The following is an 18,302-nucleotide window of genomic DNA, read 5'->3' as shown; positions in this document are numbered from 1 at the left end:
CCTCAGTGTGGATTTTCACTCAGTCCTCAGCCTGCCTTAGAGGCCCCACTGTGTCTCCTCAGGAATTGTTATGGGTGGGGGGGGCGCCCCCCTCCAATTCTACCTATTTTCATTATTGAACTTGCGGGTTCTCATTTGAACACCAACTTCTACAGCTACAAACAGGTTTACAGGGACGCCTGGGTGGCTCAGTTGGTTGGACGACTGCCTTCGGCTCAGGGCGTGATCCTGGAGTCCCGGGATCGAGTCCCGCATCAGGCTCCCAGCTCCATGGGAAGCCTGCTTCGCTCTCTGACCTTCTCCTCGCTCGTGCTCTCTCTCACTGTCTCTCTCTCTCAAATAAATAAATAAAATCTTAAAAAAAAAAAAAAAAAAGAAACCCACTGAGTCAGCTAGTAGCATTCTTCCTACTCTGACATTCTCTGACTCCAGCCCTTTCTCTAGTTCAAACACCAACATCATGCCCTGGGCAGAACAGCCCAGTAACCTGGTAACCACGTTTGTTGCTAGAAAATACCTGTGTGCTCGGTTCACGGCCCTCCAAGGACTCTGACTCAAATGTCTGTTTCTGCAGCGTCTTGTGAAAATCTCTTCGGGATCCAGACTTTTTAAAGCCGCCGATCTCCGGACTGCCTTGGTTTCTTTTGTTGTTTATGTTGTTGTTGTTACGTAATTTGGAGAGAGAGAAAGAGAGAGAGGTACAAACGCGTTAGATTAAAAATAAAAGTAATGGCTGGGAGCAGATGCGGCGCTGAGAAATCTTGCAAAGAGAGGACCGATTGTGACTCCTCACATCTAATTATGCACCAGGCCTAATACAAGGCTCTGCTGTAATGAGATACAGACTCGCCTCCTGGCTGGCTCCTTATTAAAGGCAGGAATGGTCTGGGAAAATGCCACTTCGGAGGTGTGGTCATTTCAGCTGCGGGCTATTTGGCTCCAAGCTGACGCTTAACTATGACCCTAGTGTTAAGAGGCTGAAATAAATCTAGCAATGTGCGGAGCAGCAAATAAAGATCGTTTGAAGATTAAAAATAGAGGAAAACTTTGAATGTCCCCATCAGCGTGTTTCACAGTGAATTAGAAAGGCGGGACATGGTTAAGAAAAAAATAGAAATAAATGACGGACAGGCCGAAAATCTCCGCTAACGGTCTCAATCTCCACCCCGTGCACGCCATCAAAGTGGGGTTTCAAAACTGTGTAGCTATGAAAAGGGTTTCAAAGACAATGGCCAGCCCTGTCACTGGGGAAAGAAATTAGACCATTGTGAAAAAGGCAACAGATAGAGGCTGTCAGGTACCAACTGTAAAAAGCTACGTGCCTATTCCCCATTTTTATGACTCAAGGTCTTCTTGGAAAAGAGGCTGCAAAGTCCACCGCACAGCCACGCGCCCATGTGGCTTGATTTCTCCCGCTATTAGAAAAACCCCTGAGTGAGTGGGTAAAGGATATGAAATGAGTAAGGGTTTATTAGGCAGATCAAGCAGGAAACAGATGGAGCAGGAGATGTGGGAGCGTTACTCTCAATGATCCACACACGGAGTTTATAACTCTTTGGGAGGGCGAAGTGTTGGGCTGTGCACAGACTTGGTATCCAATCAATTGTCATTGATTAAGTTAATTAAAGGGGGGAAAAAAGGAGATGTCCCAGTGTTGTCTACAGGGAAAACCAGCTCTGTCCTTAGATTTTACTGTGCTCTCAAGACAAGTAATTTGAAGAAAAGGAGACAAGAAATGGCCCCCCAAAGAGGGGTAAGATGGGCTTGGTGACTAATCCGAGTCACTGTCAGCTATAAATGATCATCTTCGGGGTCTCCTGGCCGCTTGTACTGCCCTGAGCCCAAACCTGTATTCATGGGGCTGAGGGAACAGCATGCCAAATTGGGGAACTGAAGAAAGTTAAGTAAATGAGTAAGGTACACTCCAAGTAAGGAAAAAAGAGTGAGCATTGAGAAAAGATTTCAAGAGAAATATGCAGCATAATCTCAGGCTTAGAATTCCTAAACCCCAACCAAATAAATAAAATGTAATATATCATCTTGCTCATAAATATCAATTAGCAAAAAGTATTTGGGGGGACCCCTTCAAACAATTCCCCAGACATAATTAACCACTTAAAATATTTAAGAAAATTATGTTGGTTCCAGTTGCTTTAAGTGTGCAAATGGCAGTGTTAAGAAGAAGAGATATACATGTGAGCAAAATTTATTATTTTTCTTTTTTTCGAAATTTATTTTCTACTATAATATTTTCTATGAACAGAGACCTTTGAGAGAGAGCCCCACATGGGATTTCATAAACCTGCTGGCTTTTTTTTTTTTTAACGTGTTAGCTTTTTAAAAGTGATTCTCATCCACATAAACTTCCCCAGCAACACGCATGTGTGCACTGGATGGACGGCTTTGCTAGTGGATAAAATGGCCTTTGGGGACTCTCTCCAAGAGTTCAAAGAAAAGGCTACATGGAATATAATGTCTTGGGGAAAAAGTACCCAGCGCAAAGTAGTGGTAACTAGTGAGCTGTGTCCTAAGATCACTCTCGTCATTAAAATACACTGAATCGGGGCGCCTGGGTGGCTCAGTGGGTTAAAGCCTCTGCCTTCGGCTCAGGTCATGATTCCAGGGTCCTGGGATGGAGCCCCGCATCGGGATCTCTGCTCAGCGGGGAGCTGCTTCCTCCTCTCTCTCTGCCTGCCTCTCTGCCTACTTGTGATCTCTCTCTGTCCAATAAATAAATAAATAAATCTTAAAAAAAAAAAAATACACTGAATCCGTGCCTGTTTTTCCTGAAGGATCCAGTTTTAAGGAATTAAGTACTATAAATTAATTCTAGGGCCGCCTGGGTGGCTCGGTGGGTTAACGTCCAACTCCTGATTTTGCTCAGGTCATGATCTCGAGGTTGTGAGATCAAGCCCCGTCTCGGGCTCCTCACTGGGCGTGGCTGTGGAGCCTGCTTAAACTTCTCCTCCCCCAGTCACTCTGCCCCTCCCCACCTTTAAAAATTGATTAATGAATTAATTCTAAAATCGAATGCAAACAGTGAATTAAAACATGGTTTTCACACTTTGGTATCTGCCCTTGGCCTTCCTTCAGGCTTGTACACGCCAAAGGTTCAATGTCAGATGTCTCCTCACCAGGCCACCTGCTCCGGCCACAGAAATAAAAATCAGGAAGCAGCCTAACTTAAGACTGTGTGTGTCCTGACAACCAGCCTTAGCTTTATTTCTTACCTTATAAAGTATACCTATTTCCAAGTATTTACTGACAAGTGAACAACACACACGCACACACACACACACACACACACAATTACAGCTCTGCACTTGCCCCCATCCCCCTCAGTCACTTTCCTCAGTGCCTCTGTTTCTTCATCAATGACATATAAACACGAAGTGAATTCTAGGATATTTGTCCAGCTTTAAGATTTTATGAGGAAAAGTCCATACACTATATCTGGAAACATTCAAACCAGTTTTCTTCCAAAGAAATTAGATCTGGGAGAAGTCAAATTTATTTGGCTCTTGCTCTTCTGCTATTTTATGCAAATTCTTTCTTTTTTGGTCTTCCATTGTTTGAACATTTTCTGGAGTTACTTAAATGAACCCCAAAGACACTCACAAATAGGCATTAAGAAAATGAGTCACAGAATAGTGTTAAAAGTTCACAACATAAATATATGCTAACTCTCTACATGCACCAGCCCTCAGCATTTTGGGGATGGGAAGCATTTAGACTGAAGTTTTTCATGGTTTTGTGTTTGAAACCAGAGCAAATGTTTCTCTCCTTCCTCGTTCCAGATTTAGCATCTACTTCCCCATTTTGAAGTCTCAGAAAGTTACAAAGCTCCCTTGTGGCAGCAGGGGTAGAGCTGGCTGGGGGAGAGGACAGGGGTGGTAAGGATGTAAAGATGACTCATTTTAAAAGTGCCAGCCATGGAAGGCAGAAACCACCACCGGGTAGGTAGTGAGGCTGCTTGCTGAGTGACAGTGGCCACCAGAAACCGAAGCCTCACTACCCAATGTGGGCAACTGAGCCCAATAAAGCCCTGCTCCTCTTGAACCTCTCTGCAGATGAGAGAGAGAGGGAAGTGGGCCAAGTGGTAGGAAATCTATTCTTAAAATGAACAAACCTACTGCTTCTGAAGAGAACTGCATTCCTTTTCTCCAGACACTACTGTTGTGTATCTGGGAACTGCACAAAGACCAAACATATTTTATTTATTTTTTGAAAAGATTTGTTAATTTTAGACAGAGAAAGAGAGAGAGCGAGTGCAAGCTGGGGGAGGGACAGAGGGAGAAGGAGAGAAGAAGACTTTCGCCAAATGAGAAGCATGACATGGGGCTTGATCCCAGGACACTGAGATGGTGACCTGAGCCAAAATGAAAAGTTGGATGCTTAACTAACTGAGCCACCCAGGCACCTTAAGACCAAACAGATTTTGAAGACCAAAGTCTTGAGAGAAAGTATGGAGTGGACAGAATTTGGCTCTAGAGCCTGGGATCAGGGTTCAGATGCTGCCTCCTTACCTACTGGCCATGAGACCGTAGGCAAGTGACTTCATCGCTCTGAGTCACAGTTTCCTCAAGAGTGAAATGCGGAGTAACACTGCTCATTTTGAAAGCCTGTGTGATGACTGGAAACAAATACACATACATCTTCTCCTTCCTTCACTTCCCTTTCTTTCCTATCCCTCCCATACATTTTGGCACTAAAGCCATCAGAACATGGCAATCCTCCATGCCTCAGGATGGGGAGTAGGTGAGGAAGCCCAATACGGGAAGTTGAAGGCCAAACAGGGGGAGGAGAACATGCATAGAAAAGGGCTGCCTGGCATGGAGAATCAGAACTCACCTGGGCTGAGGGGGCCACCCACGCTTGGAAGAGCCTGGCATGTGGTAACAGAGTAGACATTCTGCATAGAACAAAGAGGCATGCACCTGGAGGGGCAGCCTGCCAAGTGTGTCTCTATGGAGGGGTGGCCTGGCACTCGGTATCAGTGCAGGGTAAGCCACACCATCCATGGTACCTGTCGCAGGGTGTTAGTGTCAGAGCCAGCATATTAGGAGGAGGGTGACTGTGGGATGGGGAGTTGAAAGTGGTTGCATATCAGAGGATTAATCAAATAAACATCATAAGGACAGTAAGAGTCATGTTTTCCACTACCTGAAAAGGGATAAAAATATGGAAAGGAAGAAAATTGGAACAAATACTCTGATGTTGTGTTGGAATTACATGTATCAACATGAACTCATGGTTTTCAGAACACATGTGCGTGCATGCACGCACACACACACACAAACACAAACACACACACTCCCTACCATGTTCACTGAGAAGACATGGGAGGAGTGACACTTTAATAGCAATGAGCACACTCAACACCTACAGCTTGGCTTCTAAGTACCACTTCCCACTTAAAAGGAGTCATATCTATTTGGAGAAATGACTGAATCCAGGGGTGAGGAAAGGAAACTGTAAGATCAGCTTGGAATACCTTGTGACCAAAAGCAAGGATGGGATCAATGGCTGTTTGAGGGCATGTGAAAAAGACAAAAGGACCAGTTGGAGGGATTCACACTGGTCAAAGTGAGGACAATATGAGCATCAAAATAAACCATAGAACTGGATTAAAACTTACTGAATAAAATAGGAAACTATGATTCAATATTGATACAAATAAACTGAAAGTTTGGTGAGGAACTGGGCATTTTATAATCATCAAATCCAGATGGAAGGATTATTATGTCTAAAAAAATAATTGCCCTGTGATCTCAAGGTCATAAAAGTCAAAGAAAGATCCAGGAACTGTTCCAGAGTAAATAATATTAAAAGCATGTGACATCTAAGTGCAATGCATGCCTTTCAACTAGATTGTCTTGCTCTAAAGGGCATTCTTGGGACATGTGGTGAAAGCTGAATAGGGTCTGAGAATTAAATGGTAATAATGTATCAATGTGAACTTCCTGAATGTGATGGCTATATGCTAATTATGGTGGAGAATGTCCTTGTTTGTAGAGATTACACACTAAAGTATTTGGGGGTAATAGAGAATTAGGTTGGCAACCTACCCTCAAATGGTTTGGGGGAGGGGAAAAAGATCTTTGTGTTATACTTGCAAGTTTTCTGGGTATTTGAGATTGTTTCAAAACAAAAGGCGAAGAATAGACTGAGTGTCTGGCATTGTAATAGTTCTGTTAGTGGGTCCTATTTACCAGGCTGTGCATCCATTACTGTAGCTGCTGTGGGCATAGGAGCTCTCATACCCAGAGACATCTAGACATCTAGAGTGATTCCCTCTACCTGCCAGCCCTCTAACTTCCCATGTTGGCTCAGTGGCTATGAGCAATGACTGACTGATAAAGGGGTACAATATTGCCACACCTTGCCTCAAAGCTGGACTGTGGGAAAACTTTGTACTGCGGTCCCTCCAGGGCACCTGTATGTTGGCTGAGAATTTTTCTGCAGTCTTATCCTGAGTTGACTCCTTCTGCTTCTCTTTCTTGCTTCCCTCATCCCCTTACAGGCTTTTCCTAAAGAGGATACTCTCAAAAATCATGTGCATCTGAATCCCTACCTCAGACTCAGCTTCTAGACCATCTCAACTAAGACAATCACCCACCAGCTCAATGAATAATAGTTATTATTAGTAGTAGCAATGACAATACCATTATATGTAACACCAATGCAAGTGTTATCATCTAGATGACCATATTTTATGGAGACGCTGAATTTAAAGTCTTCTAACATCTTTATTTGTGAATAATATCATTTTTATATGGGAAATTAACTTTCTCACCAAAAGCAAAAGTTGAACTTGGAGAAGCACTCACTTTAGGATTTCACTTGCAGAATTCTCCCAAAAGATCAATTAACACCCAAGTGAGGTTACTGTCCTCATTAAACTTGTTCCATTCCACTCCATCCCTTTTAGGAATTCTTAGTGGATTACCTTTCCCAGTCGTGCAGCTAAAACAGTGGTTTGGATTGGATTTTGGGACTTCAGTTTTCTGATGGCTTCGTAGCAATGATTCTCAATGAGGGTAATTAATGCTTCCATTTTTGATTATCTCAATGACTGGGAGGTACTACTATATTTCACATCCTGAAATGCCTGGGCATCCCACACAACGAAGAATGATCCCAACACATCTATCAGCATCCAACACAACTATCAAATATCCTGTCTTTCATGGAGGTGAAAAACCAGCCTGTAAATATATGAGTCAGACCCCCAGTATTTTTGCACCAAATTTTCCAGCAAAACAACTACCATATAAATGTAGGGGGAATTAAACTCTGTGATGATTCGATCTCTACCAAGAGCTTTCCCCCCTTTTGGAAAATCACATTACTAACAGCAATGCTGCTTGTGGTCTTTGAGTCACCCACACAACACACCTGTTGTCGTCTGCTTTTGTAGGTGTGATACTTGCAGTGATGGTTCCCACAGCTGCAAAGAGCTATTTGATCATGTTGTCTGATGGAGCTGTGTCCAAGCACTTGCATATTTACATACATGCTATTTAATGTATTATGCTTCTTACAGTTCTCCTTTATATAACAGTTGGGACATTTTATTAACTTTTAAAAATGAGAAAGTTCATGGGTGACAAAGATGGTATTATAAAATACTCATTACACAGAAAGATGCCGTTGGGTCTGATAGATCCAAGAACACTTGTCTTAAGGAACAGGATATGGATGTTTGCTTGCTAACATTCCATTCATTCTCCCATTCAACATATGTCTATAAACTATCTCCTGAGAATAAGGCACCAAAGAGGAATGCACAAAAGTCCTAGCTTTAAGGGAGTCCCTGTCCTCCATGAAGTCATAGTCTAGCGAGAAATACATATATTTTTTTTTAAGATTTTATTTCTTTACTCGACAGAGAGAAATCACAAGTAGACAGAGAGGCAGGCAGAGAGAGGGAAGCAGGCTCCCTGCTGAGCAGAGAGCCCGATGCGGGACTCGATCCCAGGACCCTGAGATCATGACCTGAGCCGAAGGCAGCGGCTTAACCCACTGAGCCACCCAGGTGCCCCGAGAAATACATATTTAATAGGGGAGAGAAACATTCAGAAAAGTCATCAGAATGCAAGAGGCCCTCCGCAAGAGGGCTACCTGGGTGGCTCAGTCGGTTAAGCATCTGTCTTCGGCTCAGGACATGATCTCAGGGTCCTGGGATCGAGCCCCACATTGGGCTCCTTGCTCAGTGGGAAGCCTTCTTCTCCCTCCGCCTCTGCCCCCTGCCCCCTGCCCTTGCTTTCTATCACTCACATGCTCTCTCTCTTGAATAAATTAAATCTTAAAAAAAAAAAAAAGAAAAAAAAAGTGCAGTGTAGAGTATGACAAGAGTTCCCAAGAGAAATACAAACAGCAGGCTTTGAAAGTTCACAGAAGGGAGCCACTTCCTCCAGCCAGGTCAGGGTAGGCTTCATGAAAGCCCTGGCCTTGGGGCTTCAGCAGGGTGTGGGTTCATGGGGATGGGAGGTGTGTGTCACAGCTCAGGAGTGGCTCAGGGATTTCCACAGCTGGATCGCTCTCTGTAACTGCACAGGCTGACGAGCCTTGCTTGCTTCCTATACTTTTAGAAAGCAAATAGCTGAATACCTTGGCAGCCAGCACAACAAATGCATGTCATAATAAGCAATTATTGATCAGGGAGACATTTTTATGGTGTTTTGGGAGTAACTGAATTATATGCACTGATGTGTTTGAATTTTAATTGTTTACCAGTTCACTGGGAGTAAAATATGGAGTAATAAAACAGATGATACCCCATTCCTTGATGTCCCAGCTCTCCTTGAGCACGACCTTCCTTCAGAATTACTTTAATCACCCAGGATGAAAGACAAAGTCTAAGGGCTTTTACGATGTTGCTCATAACATTTCTGAAATGTTTCACTGTCGCTGTGGATAATACACCGAGAATAAATAACATGCGAACAAGTTAAATTACTTAAGAGCTCAACTTTCCTCCAAGACACCAAACACAATGTAAGTGAATCACTCTTTAGTTCATGCAGAGAAAATGGCAGAGGAAATAATGCTTAAGTATTTAATGTGACCCCAAAGATGCCTGCAAACATCAGTCCAAGCAAAATTATCAAATATTTGGAAATGAGATGAATATGCAACCATGGCCCCATTCTATTTGTGAGATCGAGGGTCATTTCCAAAAGGCATGTAGAGAAAAACACTATCATTTTTAGAGCAATGACACCACATTTTATGGTGTTTATGTTTCTAGACATGAAGGATAGAATGGAACCCATTCAAGGCATCTTCCATTATAAGTACCACAACATCTCAAGTAGGAAAACATATTCCAAAAGGAGATCATGTAGTTTGTGTTTCTGTGTAGTCGAATCTTTCTTATTAAGTGAAAAAGAAATTCTACAACTTTCCTCTTTCCTTCATAGGCAGCATTCTTTGTCTGATTTAAAAGCCTCAATTATAGAACTTGAGTGGCAAATGCTCTATAGAATTATGAGCGTGGGAGGGAACACAAGTGGCCATTACTCCACTCCCCTGCCCCCTAAGTGGGATTCAAAGCCATTATCACAGATAGCAAGGACATAAAAGACTATCCTTAGATATTACAGAGAAATGTAATATCAGCAAGGAGATAATTGCGGAATAAAAGAGCTAAGTAAATCAGTGTTTGAGTGCGTGGTTATGGATGGCAGAGACATGTCCATAGAAGGTGAAATGGCTTCATTAAGTATGGTCTTCCAGAGGAAGGCAGTCCCCCTCCGCAGTGCATTAAAATATACAGGTAGAATTTTTGGTTCATTCCTTGGACAGGCTAATATAAGTGCTTTATCTGAAGTGTTTCAGATCTTATTTCACTTGAAAGGAATATTTTGGATGGGCTGAACTGGAACTAGATAAACCCTAAAGGCTTCTGATTTTCCAAACTTTATCTGTATTTCAAGAATATGGAAATTATAGTGCTTTTGAGGGGAATTCTACGCTGAATCATTAATTCACAAGAAATCTTCAATAACACTGAGTTATCCCTTGTTTTTTTTTCCTTTGCTTATAATCTTACTAACATCTAATTGAAGTTATTTGTCAACTGGGCAGGGACACGTGAGCCATATTCTGTAGTACTATTTTTAAAATATCATAAGTGGTAGCTAATCTATTACCATAGGCCAAGATATCTAAGCACTTTGCATATGTTAATTTATTTATTGCATATAATATAACTTGTGTGGTAGACACTGTTCTAATTCCTGTTTTCCCAATTAAGAAATGGAGGCACACACAAAAAAATAGTTTGTCTTAGGTCACACAGCAGTAAGTGCGGGAGCCTGGACCTGAAACCATTTACTCCTGCTCCAGAGAAATCATTCTGTGAAATAATAAAGTAAAACCATAGCAAAGTAATAGGTCTTCCATTTAGTGAGTAATGAATCAATGTCAGGAACTATCTTAGATTTCTACCCATTGATTTTAGGGCCCATTTACAATTCATCCTTTTTAGATGACACTTCAGTGAGTTGTGACAAATGCAGAGTTGTGTAACCACCACTACAATCAAGATTTGGAACAGTTCCAACACCTCAAAAGTCTCTCATGACCTTTTGCAGTCCCTTCCTTTGACCACCCGTAGGCTCCAGCAACCGCTGACCTCCTTTCTGTCCCTACAGCTCTGCCTCTTCCAGAACAGCATACAGATGGAATCATGCATTATGTTCCTTTGTCTGGCTTTTTTCTCACTGCGTGATATAACTGAGAGCATCTGTATTGCCTCAGGCATGAGGAATTTGTTCCATTTTCCTGCAGAGTAGCATTGTGCTGTATGGACGTACCAGAATCTGGCTATCCCTTACCCCATTGCATACGATTTGGGCGGTTTCTGATTTTTGGCAGGCACAAATGAAAGTGCTAGAAATATTTGCATATAGATGTTTATAGGAACAGAGGTCCTCAGTTCACTTGGGTAAATACCTAGGAGTAGGAAGTCAGGTGGTATGATAAGCGTATATTGAACTGGGACTTTAGGGAAGATAAGGGAAGAAAACTCAATGACAGAAACAATATTCAGAAAGTAAATATAGTAGCATCCAGTTACAAGAACTAGAATACAAGTTCAGGAATTCATATTTTATTTTGACCAATCATGTCCAGCACTGGCCAGGATATGGGGGACAGGGCAGTTTCATGCCCGGATGGAATGGAGTCAATCGGTATAGCTTTCCTGGAGAAAAATCTGGCAGTTCTTAGGAGGACGTGTCCTGTGCCGGACTTCATATCTACCCTCGGAAATCCTCACATGCACGTGTCGGGGCAAGTGTGCCTAGATGTCCACTTTGATGTTATTTATGACTGTGAAAATTGGAGATAATTTCAATGTCCATCAATAGAGGAAGATTTGGTAACTTAACGATACATCCCTTCACCTCACCCCTAGAATACCAGGCGAGGGGATAGATCTCTGACACGGAAGGAATGTCAAAGACATTACTGAGGGGCACCTGGTGGCTGAGTTGTTGAACGTCTGCCTTCGGAGCAGGTCATAATCCCAGGGTCCTGGGATCAAGTCCTGCACTGGGCTCCCCGCTCAGCAGGGGGCCTCCTCCTCCCTCTCTCACTCCTGCGTGTAGCCTCTCACTCTCTTTCTCTCTGTGCCAAATGAATAAATCAAATCTTAGGGGCGCCTGGGTGGCTCAGTGGGTTAAAGCCTCTGCCTTCGGCTCAGGTCATGATCCCAGGGTCCTGGGATCAAGCCCCACATCTGGCTCTCTGCTCAGCAGGAAGCCGGCTTCCCCCTTTCTCCCTGCCTGCTTCTCTGCCTACTCGTGATCTCTGTCTGTCAAATAAATAAATAAATAAATAAATAAATAAATCTTTTTTTAAAAAAATCATATTTTTAAAAAAAGATATTACTGAAAAAATGGTACTCTGTGCATATATACAACATACATACATATTTATAACTGTGTACATACATATATAATATTTATGTAAAATACACATATCCATCTATATGTTGATGAGGGTCTGATAATCTCTGGAAGCCTGTGTAGCAACAACATCCGTGCATTAAGAGTGGGTTGAAGGAAGGGCAGGGAGCGAGCAAGGAGTGAGGCAGAGACCGCCTTTTACTTAATACACTTCCACATGGCTTGATTTCTTTCAAAATGAGCATGTATTATTTGACACGTAAAATGACAGATTCAAAGGAGAGCCAATTAATCACTAAGCAGCAACTGGCCAGCACGCCCACAGTGTCCTCCTCCAACTTCCCAGTACCCTGCTCAAGAAGACCCAGAACAAATGGAAACTCACCCAAATGAGCAGAAAAGTTAACACCTGAATCTGGATAGAATCTCTGTGGATCAGATGGAGCTGGCAGAACAATGTCCCATTCCTTGTCCCCACAAAGGGGAACACATGACACTTCATACTGTCCTTCCTGCCAGGCCCTGAGCAGTCAAGGTCTATATGACCCAGAAATCTGAATGCTCCTTCTTCATGGTAGTGGCCTATGGATGGAGCCAGGGCCAGACTCCCCCTGGTTGCACTCCCTTTTTGCCACCAGAAACCCCCCTGCCTTGCCTTTCTCTTTCTACCATCATTCAGCAATGACTAAGAAACAACCCATAGGGGGACACCGGTGTGGCTCAGTCTGTTAAGCGTCTGCCTCCAGCTCAGGTCATGATCCCAGGGTCCTGGGATCGAGCCCCACATCGGACTCTCTGCTCAGCGGGAAGCCTGCTTCCCTCCCCTCCTCTGCCTGCCTCTCTGCCTATTTGTAATCTCTCCCTCTCTCTGACAAATAAATAAATAAATAAATAACCTTAAAAGAAAAAAAAGAAATAACCCATAGGAAACAATTGAGCTGAAAATGTATGCAGGGTTGGGAGATGTCTGGCAATAGTGTATCACAGTATGTTGTATTCTCCCCACAAATAAAATATTACAGGTACATATGGGGCAGAATGTGTGCTAGGAATATATTTTCATGTTTGGAGCACCAAATTCAGAGTACCAAAGGATCAAACAGTGGAGCAGAAAAAGGTGCTTCCTCTCTAAAACACCAGTCAGGGGCACCTGGGTGGCTCAGTGGGTTAAAGCCTCTGCCTTGGGCTTGGGTCATGGTCCCAGGGTCCTGGGATAGAGCCCCACAATGGGCTCTCTGCTCAGTAAGGAGCCTGCTTCCCTCTCTCTCTCTGCCTGCCTCTCTGCCTACTTGTGATATGTCTGTCAAGTAAATGAATAAAATCTTTAAAAAAATTAAAAAATGAAAAAATAAAACACCAGTCAAAGCTTCCAGAAACTGGCAATGAGTTTTAGAGTTGCATACTCCTACCAAATTTCTCAGAAGGGAACTGGCCCATTATACAAGCGCGCAGAGGACCAACAGCAACTCCCAGCCCCAGCATGTTGCCAAAGATAAAACTAAATAAGATACTACTTTGTTTCATGGGGGGAGAAAAAGGGCACAGAAATTTGAATAAAATAAATATACGAATAATCATTGTTGCTATAGAAGAGATAAAATCAAATAGAGACTCAAAAGGGAACTCAAAAGAGATCATGTGACTAATGGATTAACATTTTAACTTAAAATTCCCAGTAAATAATATCAGGTTTGTGAATTACATTTAAAGCATGACAACAAAAATGGAAATCACAAGGAAAATTAGGAAGAGATTTGATTACGTAAATAAATCTGAATGTTAAAAAAGTTAGTTAGAAGCAATTTTGAAAGACAAAGAATATACTGGAAAAGGAATGTGTAATATATGCCAGACAAACAATTAATATCCCTAATAAATAAAGGTAGTCCTAGAGATAAACAGGCCCAGACAAACACATTAATAGAGGCGCACAAATTTCAGGAATAAATAGGACATGAAGGAAAAATTATAAGCTGGCCAACTTAATATACGGACAAAGGATTCCCCAATTTCATAATCAAGAAATGCAGATAAGAGTCTCTTTGCAAGAAAAACTGGCAATTTATTAAAAGGTAACATCCAATATTCTTGAGGATTCATGCACATATTATTGATAATTTTTCGGTTATATTATTCCCAAATCCTTAAATTTGTGCATAATCCTAGACAGAAAAATTCCTCTTTAGGGATTTATTCTGAAGGAAAAAAAAAAATCATAGCTGTGCGCAAGGATGTTACCATTTTGGAGTATAATCCTGAAAAACAGGGACTCGTGCAAACACTAAAATTGGTTAAATGAATTTTGATGTAAATATATCATACAACCATTAAAAATTGGGTTGAGGAAGAATGTTTAATAGCAAACAGAGATAATCACTAGTTACTGCAAAAACCCAAAATAGCATCATGCTACAAATAGTATCATAATCTGATTTAGTTTTTATACAAATACAGATAAAATGAAATATGATGTGAAGGCTATGTATCAAATGTTAATGGCAGTTATCTGTCTATAGGAAACTGAATGGGTTTTTCCCCTTTTGTTTCCCTATAAACTCTAAAATGTCTAAAATAAGTATTCCAAAGGAGTCCTTTTTTCTTTTAAGTTTGAGTAACCTAGAGGGGAAAAAAAAGAATATTCCAACGGGAATTGCCATGAGGAATGAAAAAAAAAAAAATAGTGTCCCAAGAAGCAAATAGAAACCAAATGTAGTAAAACAGACCTTTCTATTTATTGTTCCTTCTCAGACTTTTTTTAGAACCATAATATCCAGAAAGTATCTCTAATTACAACATTAAAAAGCTTGAGAAAAACTTGTTCTGGAATTTTTTATTTATTACTGGCCAAGCATAATCTTCCTTGACTACCTGGCAAACTTCGTTTTCCATTCATGTTGGAAATTAGAACACATGATAGATTAGCATCTAACTTGCTCTTAATCACTGTTTACAAGCTCTGCTTTCTCTTGCTTGGCCATTGAAAATAGTATGCTTACGGACACTGCTCCAAAACACATCAGCACAAATTCATTGGCACACTTCTGGGACCTGGATAAAACCCAAACCCCCAGTCCTTCACTCTTTATCCCGTAGAACACCAATTCTTCCAGCAGCACAGGAGAGGTGAGGAGAGCAGAATTTCACTATTTATGTCTTGACAGAGGCTCTCTGATGTTTCTTCTACTGGGATGTGTCCTCAGTCCGCTCACACTCCCCGCCCTGGTGCCCAACTTATTCGCACACACAGGCTGAAGATTTTCGTGTGTCTACATGTTTCTCATGGGATGGTACTGTCCAGGTTCTTGACGTAGAGACACAAACCTCAAGACAATGTGGTAGAACATTTGGCTAACCCAGGAGAGAAGGGCCCTTTTGACGGGAAGCTTAGAAAGTTATCTATTTCTTGGTCATGGATTTAAATGTTAACTTGGAATCTGAGGCCAAGTTTCACTTCATTAATTCCCCCCCCCCAGAACTCATCAGAATGGGAACAAAACAAAAAGGCCCTCTTCTTTATATTTAAAATGTAACTTTCTCCTTGCATAGGTGAATGACTAACCAAACTGTGATAAATCCACACAGTGAAGTGTTCTTCAGCAAAAAAAAAAAGAAAGAAAGAAATGAGCTCTCAGATCACAACGAGACATGAAGGAACAAGGCAAAACTGTGTAATCAGTAGAAAAGTAAGTGGTTGCCAGGGAGAGATGAACGTGGGGGAAGCACAGGAGATTTTTAGGGCAGGGAAACTATTCCGTATGATACGGGGATGGCAGAGACACGGCATTATGTAATTGTCAAACTTGTAGGACCTTGGATACAAAAGATGAGCCCTAATGTAAACTCTGGGCTTTTGTTAATAATAGTATATCACTATGGGCTTATCAGGGATAACAAATGTATCATGTATCTTAAGTAAGGTCTATCCAAGAAAGAATGAATCAGCCAGAGGAGGCTGCATAAAGACAAAAAAAAAAAAAAAGAAAAGAAATGTGTCCTGGTCTTGAATCCATACGTAGGATCTGATGGACAGGGGAAAGCGGGGAGGGCACATCCAGAAGGGTACAGCAAGGGCCCAGGTGTGGAGGTAGGACTGAGTGGGTTATGAGGACGAATAGGGAGGAAGAGGCTCCAGGCCCAGCAGAAAGGAAGTGGATCTGGCCCGCATACAGTGGGACCAGATTATTAAAAGATTATTGAAAGGCAAGCAGGCAGAATTGATATTTGATAGAGAAGGTAATACAGAGCCTACAGCAGGTGTCTGAATAGGGCACAAGATAAAGTGAATCCGCATTCATTATTCATGAATTTTGTACTTACAAATTCCCCTCCTTGCTAAAGTTTCTTTGGAACAGTCATGTGGTTATGTGTGCAATAACCAAACCAAAAATTAAACTAAAACCCAAACAAACTAACAGCACCCAAACTGCAAGAAGTTAACACTAAGGGGAACTGTTCGAAGGGGGTATACCAGAACTCCCAGTACTCTCTATTCAGTTTTCCTGTAAACCCAAAACTGCCCTTGAAATTTTTCATTAAAAAGCAATTGTAAGGGCACCTGGGTGGCTCCTCTGCCTTTGGCTTAGGTCACGATCCCAGAGAGAGGAAGGGAAGCAGGCTCCCTGCCTGCCTCTCTGCCTACTTGTGATCTCTGTCAAATAAATAAATAAAATCTTAAAAAAAAAACACCAACAACAAGCAATTGTAAAAGCTAACAATATACGTATATATATAAAGAGAAAAGAAAAAGGAGCTTACTTTTGGTTCACGATTAGCCATTCCCGAATGTAAGTCTGAACACAGTCCCTGACATGAGGGTCCAGTTCAACCCTAATGAGGTGGAAAATGACATAAAATCATGTTAGTACCTGATAAAGACAACAAAACAATCCCTTATCATAACTAAGGAGAGCAGCATGATTCAATCCCGTATCAACTGAGAACGCCAGGGGCATTCCTACCCATCCATCAAGTGTCTGCAGCATTCCTGGGGCGACAGCATTTCTACTTCGATGAGACAAACATGTTGCCATTTGATGCTCTGTGGGTTTTCTTTATTACAGAGAATCCTGTTAAACTACACCCATCCCTTAAAGGCATTCCAATGCCAGACAGGTAGAACTAGCTGTAATCACATACAGAACCAGAAAAATAAGCATAAATACCCATTTCTCACAGGGGCAATTGAGTCTAATTTTTGCTCATGTGTAACCTTGTTAGGACACGCAGGTTTCCCTTTTGGAAAGCCATGAAGAAGGTCTGTCTTGTGCTTTGAGGACTGGATCCTGGCTTCTTTCGTTGGTGATTCTTAATCCGGGCAGTTCTTGTCCTACCTGCAGAAGAGTGTGCCATGGGAAACCCTCTCCATGGGCATCAGAGTCTTCGAATAACCAGTTCCACACAGTAGCGAAGCTTTTGGCTGTTTTCCCAAGTGTTTCGATATTAGAGATGAATGAGTCGAAATACTACAGGCTAAACACTGATGGCCCAAACCATGGCCTCACCCCTTATTAATTACGTGGCCTGGGGCGCTCCTTCTCTGTCTCTGGGTCCTCCTGTTAGAGCACTAGATAGAGGAGTGCCTCCTTCAGAGACCTGGGATGAGGATCAAGTCAGCATGGAAGCTTTTAGAAGCATGTCTGGCCATAGCTCATGCCTCCGACCCATTTCTTATGCACTAGATACTGTGATAACTACTGTATGCATGTTTTCTCTCTTTCTAAAAAAAAAATCCAGCTCATTCTCAACCAGCCCCCGAGGGCATGGGCTTGCACTATTATCCGAATTTTGCAGAAGAATGAGATGAGAAGGACCAGGCTGAAAGTCACCCAGCAGGGGAAGAGCGGGGACTTAAACCCAGGCCTTGGACCTGCGCAGTGTAGGCTGCCAGCCACCGCACTGCCAGAGCTCCCCACGAAGTTCTGGGGCCACGGGGGTCAGCTGCTGTTTTCTCTGCTGCTGCTGCTGCCGCTGCTGCCGAGACCTTCCTGGCTTTTGATTATAATGTCAGACTTCTGGGCAATGATTGAAATGGCAGAGGTTGTTTTAAAGTCATCGGACAGACAGGGTGAGCTAGAAATCCTGATCCCAAGGCAGTATTACACTAAATAACGGATGCTAAGGGAAAAACCTGCCTCTTTCATCAAAATTCAAAAGTCCTACCTCTACATTTTTTTAAAAGTATCTGAAACAGGATTTTCCAAGACTCTGACCTCATTTGAAAATGATTAAACAAGTAACCATAAATTTCAGACGAAGTGATAGGCAATGATTCTTTGTCAACGGTGAAAAAACAGAGCTTGCCTACGGGAAAGTTACACTTGAATAAATGGGCTGACGATGGGGAAAGTGTTTCCCACTGCTTGTTTTCTGGGAAGGGAGTATTTC

General features: G+C 42.2%; 1 protein-coding gene across 4 annotated transcripts in view; it reads right to left on the bottom strand.

Annotated features, from left to right (window-relative positions):
• Positions 1-18,302, bottom strand: part of DOCK8 (dedicator of cytokinesis 8) — a 204,516-nt gene that overhangs the window by 127,436 nt on the left and 58,778 nt on the right. For all 4 annotated transcript variants that reach the window (XM_044265948.1, XM_044265949.1, XM_044265951.1 and 1 more), the window contains 2 exons: positions 16,674-16,745; positions 518-641 (listed from right to left, as the gene is read on the bottom strand). In XM_044265948.1, the coding sequence (XP_044121883.1) occupies positions 518-641; positions 16,674-16,745 (196 nt within the window). The remainder of the gene's footprint in view (positions 1-517; positions 642-16,673; positions 16,746-18,302) is intronic.

Source organism: Neovison vison, chromosome 9, assembly GCF_020171115.1.
Source record: "Neovison vison isolate M4711 chromosome 9, ASM_NN_V1, whole genome shotgun sequence".
Classification (NCBI taxonomy): Eukaryota; Metazoa; Chordata; class Mammalia; order Carnivora; family Mustelidae; genus Neogale; species Neogale vison.
This window is presented reverse-complemented; position numbering and strand designations above follow the sequence as displayed.